This window comes from Austrofundulus limnaeus, unplaced genomic scaffold (genome assembly GCF_001266775.1).
Source record: "Austrofundulus limnaeus strain Quisiro unplaced genomic scaffold, Austrofundulus_limnaeus-1.0 Scaffold57, whole genome shotgun sequence".
Classification (NCBI taxonomy): Eukaryota; Metazoa; Chordata; class Actinopteri; order Cyprinodontiformes; family Rivulidae; genus Austrofundulus; species Austrofundulus limnaeus.
The window spans coordinates 899,767-908,460 of record NW_013952459.1 but is presented as its reverse complement, the minus strand read 5'-3'; the positions used below and the strand labels follow the sequence as shown (position 1 = coordinate 908,460).

General features: G+C 38.6%; 1 protein-coding gene across 1 annotated transcript in view; it reads left to right on the top strand.

Annotated features, from left to right (window-relative positions):
• Positions 1 to 4,892, top strand: part of tmem38b (transmembrane protein 38B) — a 13,169-nt gene extending 8,277 nt beyond the window's left edge. The window contains exons 2-6 of the mRNA XM_014009362.1: positions 985 to 1,141; positions 1,405 to 1,589; positions 1,722 to 1,809; positions 2,012 to 2,129; positions 4,076 to 4,892. Of these exons, the coding sequence (XP_013864816.1) occupies positions 985 to 1,141; positions 1,405 to 1,589; positions 1,722 to 1,809; positions 2,012 to 2,129; positions 4,076 to 4,342 (815 nt within the window). The 3' untranslated portion in view covers positions 4,343 to 4,892. The remainder of the gene's footprint in view (positions 1 to 984; positions 1,142 to 1,404; positions 1,590 to 1,721; positions 1,810 to 2,011; positions 2,130 to 4,075) is intronic.
• Positions 4,893 to 8,694: the final 3,802 nt, after the last annotated feature.

Below are 8,694 nucleotides of genomic sequence, written 5' to 3'. Positions count from 1 at the left end.
TTCCACCATTATTTGCAAAAAAATTCTTTAAAAGTCAGACAAAATGATTTTCTCAAATTTTTTTCACATTTTCTCTCTCATAGTTGAGGTCTACCTATGATGTCAATTACAGGCCTCTCTCATCTTTTTAAGTGGGAGAACTTGCACAATTGGTGACTGACTAAATAYTTATTTTCCCCACTGTATAAAGATAACTCAGGATGAGTACGTCAGAGGTAATTAACTCCTACGTGTCTGAGGTGAATGTATAGTTTACTTCACACTGGTCTGGTCATTTTGGTTGACCTAGTTGAGCTAGGTTTGAGTTGTGCTGCTGTCGCTCTACACTTTGTTGTATAAAAAACCCCACAAAATCTCACGACTGTCTTTCAGTTTCAGCAAACAATAATTACAGATGGTTTACTTTAATTAACTTAAACAAAGGAACTCAAAACCTGTGAGCTCATTATAGAGATCTCACGTTCTTTTCTTTTGCCGAATAATAGCCGCAGGTAAACTCAGAGTTGTTGTGAGTTTACTGTTTTAATTAGTTGAAGCCGAAGAAGGTATACAGTGTTCTTTTGGAGTGGGTGGGAACACTTGTGCAACAAGGCGCATGTCTGTAGTGAACTGATCTGACCACATTCTATCATTACTCTGCTTTATACTTAGCCTTAAATCTCAGAGCAAACTGCGGCTGGGTTCGACAAACCTTCCCTTTCTAAGACCACTATCAAAAGTTCAATGTTTACACAGTGCAGAAGACTGTGAGACACATCGATCAGAAGTGAAAGAGGTCAGAGTATCACACTGCTGCACAGCAAAGTTCAACTTGTTTTTGCGTCACGCAGTCCAAATTACACACGACTCATTTTATAAATCGTGAAGTAACATGTGTTACACTTCAATTCTCTGCGTCACAGACTCATATAAAATCTAATTTTGGACAAGCTGGATAACTAAATGTGTAATCATTCTAACACGCTCACTTCTTTTCTTTCACAGGAGCTCTGGATGTGTCCAGGGCCAGCCCCTTGGCCTGCTGGTTCAGCTCCATGCTGTATTGTTTTGGTGGGGCTGTGCTGTCGGGGATCATGCTGGCCGAGCCAGCGGTAGCACCTTTGTCCAACAGCCCTACTATTCTGCTTGCTTCAATCGTTTGGTAAATAATGAAAGCTGGGGGGAAAAAAGTAAATGAAAAGAAAAAATGTTGAAAGCAGCAGTGGTGGTACAATTTGATGCAAGAGAGAAAACTGGAAGTTCCTCTCTTTTATTTTAAACCTTTGGCGCCCTCTACAGGCAGCATATAAAACTACATCCTTATCATGAAAAACTACACACTACCCTCTGCTGGCAGCAGAAAGGATTTGAAACCATTCCACATGCTGTTCTTTTCACAGGCCTAACTAATGTTTGCTTCTGCAGGTACCTCATCTTTTATTGCCCCATGGACGTGGTGTACTCCTGCGCTGCCCTGCTGCCCCTCCGGCTGCTGCTGTCAGGAATGAAGGAGGTCACCAGGACGTGGAAGGTCCTCGGAGGCGTCACGCTGGCTCAAAATAAATACAAAGACAGCCTGCTGGTTATGATCGCCATCGGGTGGGCGAGAGGTCAGCAGGTGGTTTTTGCTTGGGAAACTCTTTGTTTTGGAGTTCTTTCAAGTCATTATAAAGTATTTGATGTTTAGTTTGCGGTACTGTAAGTGTTTCATGCTGTAACTGCGTCTCGTCTTCTCTCCCCAGGTGCTGGAGGTGGTCTCATAAGTAATTTTGAGCAGCTTGTTCGAGGTGTGTGGAGGCCAGAAACAAATGAGCTCCTCAATATGTCGTAGTAAGTAATCGAATCTGGGATTTTGACGTTACGTTGGGGATTTAGGTGTTTTTTTTTTAATGTTTTAAATAATACTTGCGCTTTTTCTTTGTTGGTGCGCCTTTTTCAAACATCTTTTATAATCATCCTATCAGCAGGCTCAAATTCTGTTCAAACATTTTACTACATGATCTGATCATTTGTTCTTTGTCTGACTGTTTAGCCCCACAAAGATCACTCTGATTGGAGCGGTGCTCTTTGCTCTGCAGCAGACCCACTACCTGCCTCTGCACAAACACCACCTGATGCTGATTTACACCATTTTCATCGTCGTCAACAAGGTAAGCATCAGACACGATTTATACTTTAACATGCTGAGGAGAGTTTATAAACAAGTGATTGATGTGCTGAGCAGGAAGCTGTTTTCCGTTTGTTTCCATCAGTTAAAGCACCCCACGAATGAATATATGTTTTGGGCCGCAACGACTCCTTCCATGTCTTTCACATCTTGTCTTTTAAATGACCTTTCTCCCTGTTTTTTTTTTTTTTAAGTTTTCGCCGCGGTGACTCACATTAAGCTGGGTATTACCCACAGGGCTGGAGCTTTTGCATCATTTTCATCAGCTTGCATCATCCGCTTTTCTCTTCTCTGGGAAACTTGTGCTCTTGACTGAGACACAGATAAATCTATCGCGTCTTCCTTCTTTCAACTTTTGCTCCGTTAGCTCCGTCTGACTGATCTGTCAAATTACCAGCAAACCATTTCGTCAGATTCAGGAGCCGAGTTCGAGCTGTTTGTTATTTTGTCTTCCTGATGATGCGGATGATATTCAGTCATAAAATAAAAAAAGTAAATGCTAGTTGGTATCCATTTTCTGAGCATTTTTATGCAGATTAAGCCATCATCTCGTGGTTTGTTGAATAAACATGTTCTCCAATTAGCCGCTACATTATGACCCTCATCACCCTCCTAATACTACCACACTGTGTACATATTATACCATTTTTTCACAAGTCAGCACGTTTTGTAAACTCTTAATAAATGTATTTGACACAGTTTGATCAAAGTATAACATAAAAACAGAATCTAAGACCTAACTTTAATTACAGTAACGCAATCCATATGTTCCCTTATATGATTGTTTTTTAACTGAAACACAACCTTGTAATAATCTTTTATCTTTTCAGTGAATATTAGAAAAGTGATATAAAACTGTACTTTTATAAGTGAACAACCAGCAAACAGAAAGCTAAATTAGCATCTCATTGACACTTTTGTAACTTTAGACATTTGAAGAGTGTAAATCCAGTATTAAGTCTACCTTTATTAACTCTTTGTTTCTCTTCTTTAACAAAAAGTGTCTTCAATGAAGTCTCATATCTTAAAATCACCTTTTTGCTGTACTATACAGTTCATTTGCCAAAACAAGTGGCTGCTTTTACTAAATCATTACTTATGAGAGCAGAAAAAGTAAATAAGTAAGTAAACTTTATTTATATAGCACCTTTCACAGGTCAGAAACCACAAAATGCTTTACAAGAAGACATAAAAACACAAGAGATAAAACTAGATAGATAAAACAAAACATACGTGCAATAAAAATATTACATGATGGAAAAAAGAAAAAAATATCAATTAAAAAAATTTATTAAAAGCCAATCTGAACAAATGTGTCTTCAGCTGCTTTTTGAAATTTTCAAGTAGTAAAGTGTCAAAGTTGAAAAAATAAAATAACATTTCTTGACGTGTAAATTGTTTTTGTACAAAATAACCAAGTCTTTTTTTTTTAAAATGACAGTGTGGATCAAAGAAAACAAACAACACAATTTTAAGGAAAGAACTAGAACATTTTCACATTGAAACACGACTAAACAAAAACATTTACTGCATAAAAATTAACTTAATCAGCAGTAAAAACACTCAACAATTCAGAAAATAAAACAAAAATGAATACAAATGAACCAAAACTGGAAAAAAAAAATCCAAGGAAGGTTAAAATTTACAACAATAGCCAAATCAAACCTGCGGTAACACACATCTTTAAAACATTTTTAGGTAACACGATTTTTGACAAATGTTGAGAATTTTATTTGTTTTGTGGTTGTTCCCAGTTTTGTTGATGTGTGTTCTGAAATGCCACTCTGTTTTGTGAGTTGCTGTGCCTCGCGATGTTCATTCTGAAAGCCGTGTTTGGTTTTGTAGCGTTGTTGTGAAGGACCACCACTATCCTGAACCACATCTACTTTCTCTCGTCTTGCTTTCACTTTTGTCCGTTTGTGTTTTCAGACCCGGATGATGCTGACGGGCTCCTCCGCCTCACCCTTCGCCTCCATTGAATCGGTCCTGTACAAAACCCTCTTTTCCGGTCACTCCCCGTACGCCGCTCTCACGGGCGACTTCAAGACGCCGTGCAGCGGTAACAGCTCAACGGGCGGGAAAACATCCCGCCTCACTACCAAAGAATCCAGCGAGAACAGGGATCGAGGCTGCTCGCTGAAAGCCAAAGACGAGTCGGAGAACACGGAGACTGCAGACGACAAGAAGAGCAACTAGTCCTGAAGTGCCTTTTTTCCCCTCAAAGCAGGGTTGTTGAGTTCTTCATGCTTCAAATATGTTAAGTTTGGAGTTCACCTAAACTTCTTTTTTTAATGTTTTTAAACACATCTTAGTTGTAGTGACCAAAAAGGACTTTCTCTGTTTGATTCTGAAGAGGTGGATCCCACCGCTGCACTTTATTCTGGGATCATCACCCAACCAGTGAAGAATGTGAACCATCAGTTACCTGTTTGAATACACACCAGCTGTACAAAGTGTAGCTTTCTTAATTTTCTAAAGATGTTTATTTTCAGAACAAACTGTTTCTAATTATTTTTCAGGTTGTTGGGGACCAATGCTGTGCACCTACCTGCTCTTTTTCTTTCTGTGTATATTTTGCTTCATTTAAAAGCTAAATTTCTTACTTGAGTCTTTTAAAGAAAATAAATATTCTATAACATTCAGATGTTTTATCATATTTATAACAAACACCTGCACTCTTGAATGTAAAATCCCTAGATATGGAATGCAGTCCTATAAACTGAGAATAAAGAGATTTAAACAATCAGGTGTTTTTGAGGTTTTTGACTCGATGAGTAACTTTTGAGAAAAATGACTTGAAGTTTTTTTCCAAGAAACCTCATTAACACAGCTGTAAACGTCACGTGCCTCTCTGTCCTGTGTGTGTGTTCAGCGTCATGTGTCGGGGAACATTAGTGGTTCGGTAAGCTGATACGGATCCCCGCAGCGTCCAGAAGTAAAGCTCTCCAGAGGCTGAAATATTGCGTCAGTGTAACATCAGCACCTGATTGATACCGCGCCCGCTCTAAAAACCTGCGGGAGGGAAATCCCCTCAAATCCTCCCCAATTCTCGTCTGTGTAACCTCAAACGGAGAAGTCGTCCTCGGTGAATGCAAATGATTAAAGACGGAGGGTGGGTGTTGAAAAGAGACGACGATCAAAAAGCCAGACGGGTTGAGATGATACCTGCCTTTTAAAAGGTCTCAAGTCCACGGGCTGACTGCAGGCTTGTCTCTGACTGTTTGCTGCTAATTGTGTTCCTGAGTGACCTCGGAAACTAAAAAAACGGATTTTAAGCTTGTAGTTTCTTTCTAACAAGGCTACATGACAGCTGCTCATCATCCTGCATGACCCCCCACCTCAGTTACTCTCAGAGCCCCTTCCATTGTTACGGCCTCCTGATCTTTTTTCTCCTCTGTCCTTCGCTCCGTTTCACCTTCCCAGTTTGCAGCACATCTCATCTTTTTATGTTTTCACAAAGGGTTCCTGCAGATCCTTAAAAAGTCTTAAAAGTCATTGAATTCATCAATCCAAAAATAAGGCCTTAATTAGCCTTAAAATGTCTTAAATCAGTATTTCACAAGTCTTAGAAATGTTAACACATTGTAAGTAGGATGATTGTAATTTATCTCAAATGTTAAGATAATTGGTAACATTTATTTTTTATGTTCACAATCAGACATTCCCCTTTGACATCACTTCCTGTTATTTAACATGCAAATATCTCAACAACTGTCCATCTGAGCAATGTGAAATTCTTTCTGTAATATGTTAATAATGTTTTTCCAAAAATGCTTTCGCTTTTCTTAAAAAAAATGGATGTCACAGGCACTTTAAGATTTCATCTACAGCAAATTGGGGTTAAGACCCCATTGTGGGTCCTAAAACTCCAAATTTTGGGCCGTTAGAGGATTTCCAGGAATTCAATTAAGTTTAAAACTGACTGCTAAGAATGTTTCTGCTTCAGTTCATGTAAAAGGATTTCGATATGGTTAAAAACAATTGGTCTGTTAGCAATATTTGAATATTTCAACCAAAAAACTTTGATTCATAAATTACTGCCAGTTTTTTTGTCATTTGTATTTATTACGAAATTGGTCTTGTAATGGAACTAATACTTTTATGTTTAAGCAAGTAATTCATGACATCCTTTAATGACCTAGGTTTTCATGACATGCTGTTCATCTGCAGACAGAATGATTAAAGTCAGAACAAGATTTGCTAACAACAGTCATTCTTAGATATCACTTGTGTTTATCTTTGTGTTTTCCATTGACCTTGTATCAAATCTTGCTAAGATGACATGATGGCGTTTGTTAATATATACAGTATATGAGGCCTCTCGAGTGTTCAACAGTAGTGAGTAGTGTGGAGAGACAGTGACAGAGAGAAGCAGAGGCGCAGAGACAGGCCAGGTTGTTCTCTGTGTTTCCTGTTGTTGCAATAAAACTCAGCTGATCATCTCACGGAGTACCTTCCATTCTTGGACCACGTATTTCTGTCTTTGTTAAATAAATATTGCCATAACAGTCTTAAAATTAATTTCACTTGGCATTAAAAAGTCCTGAATTTAACTTGGCTTAAACCTGTCACACCTGCAGTAAGGGTGATCTGTATTATAACAGCACCAAGCAGCTTTGCTGAAATGATCACGTGCCTCAGATCCTGTTTGTGGTGTTCATAGCAGACTCTCAAAGCACAATCTTAGGATTTCATGGTTCTGTTCTTTTGTTTGTTTGTTTTCTTATTATGATCTATTAAATCCCAATAAATTAGTTCTCTGTGGAGCTGCTGCCGTCTAAGACTCACAAGGAGTTTAAGGAGTGAAGCTGCTGGGATGAGCTGTGGTTGTGGAACTGGTGCAATGTACCCCTCAAGGTCATGAGGGGAGGAGTTCAGGTCTCTGGTTTTGTTAATGTTTAGATTCATTCGTATAAAAAGTCACCCGTACTTTAACCTGTTATTATCCTGCATTGTCAGTCAGGAACAGTCACAGTTAGTAGAAAAGCTGAGTTTAGGCACTGAAGTTGGGTTTTGCTTTATTTGTAGTGACATTTGTCAGGTAAAATATAAATATTTATCCCTAAACTAGCTCTTAATAAATCATTGTCCTGGGATGACTTTCTTTTTCAAATGATCATATATTTGTTTTAACAAAAAATTTCAAACGATAGTTTTTTTCTTTGTTCATCATAGTTTATTGCTGTGAAAACAAGCTTCTCTGACACTGAACCATCTCATTGTGAGCACAAGTTCCTCCTTTTAGAATGTATCTTTATAAAATTTTAAATGTTGCTGACACTGATTAGACTAAAAAAACAACAACAACAGCTTTAAAGAGTACTTGGTCCGCACTATGTTTTTTCAGATTTCTTTTAAACATTTTTAGAACTAAGTAACCCCATTTAAGTAATAACAACAACAACAACAACAACAACAACAACAACAACAACAACAATAATAATAATAATAATAATTTTAAAAAGACTTACACACACTAAAATAAAATTTCACCCTTAAAAAAACATTTCTGAGTCTGAACTCTCCAGTTGAAAATCTGTAAACACTGTTGCTTGATGCATTCTGCAGTGTTTTCTGGTTTTCCTGCAGCTGATGCGTGCAGGACAGTTGACGGCCACTTGGTGGCGTGAGGTGGTGTCATCTCTGATGGCTTGATGCCTGGGAAGTGACAGGCTGGCCAGCAGCTGCAGGCAAGAAAAGGATGGGGACAGGAGGGGACTCTGCAGAGCCAATGGTGACTGTCAGCATGTGGGAGTGTGTGATCTGCTTTAGCTGCACTTGTGAGGATCAACCGTCAACTGTCTGGTAGCCTTGTGGGGACATGTTGGTGTGTAGGGTGACTCTGGATGGTTACACTATGCTAAAACAAATTCAGCCAACAAAATTTAGCTTCCTGTATTTGTACACAGATATATTAATTATATTTTTAGGTTTCAGCTGGGGTTTGCTTTGTGGTTCAACAGTAAAGGCCACACAGAATAAAATGTCCTCTGAAGAACACAGGCCAGTGTGTGTGTGTGTGTGTGTGTGTGTGCGTGCGTGCGTGCGTGCGTGTGTGTGCGTGCGCGCGCGCGCTGGTGGATGGGAAATGTTGAGTCTGAGTTCATCAAAAAGGCAAAAAGAGCTTCGGGCCACAGACACACGCAGCAATAATCAGAAATGAAACCAAAGCACCTTATTTGACTTATAGATGACATCTCTTCACATCTCTACTGTCAAATATCTGTTATTAAATCAGATTAAATGTGTGTGTTTTTATTTGCAGTGGTGGACAAAGTAGTCCGTTTCTTTACTTGGGTCAAAGTACTGATCCTGGTCAAATATCACTCCAATAAAAGTAAAAGTAGTTCTATCAAATTATTACTTAAGTTACAGGTAACATATTGGAGTACTTGTTTTCAAAAATACTTTTTAAGTTTTTAACAATGCATTTCCTTTTGTCGAGACTAATTGGGGAAATTTCCCTTTGAACTGGCAACAGTTGTTGTAGGGCCAACACCTGCCCACTGCATCACTGAAATCTATATCTTCTTAATTATAGCCTTTTT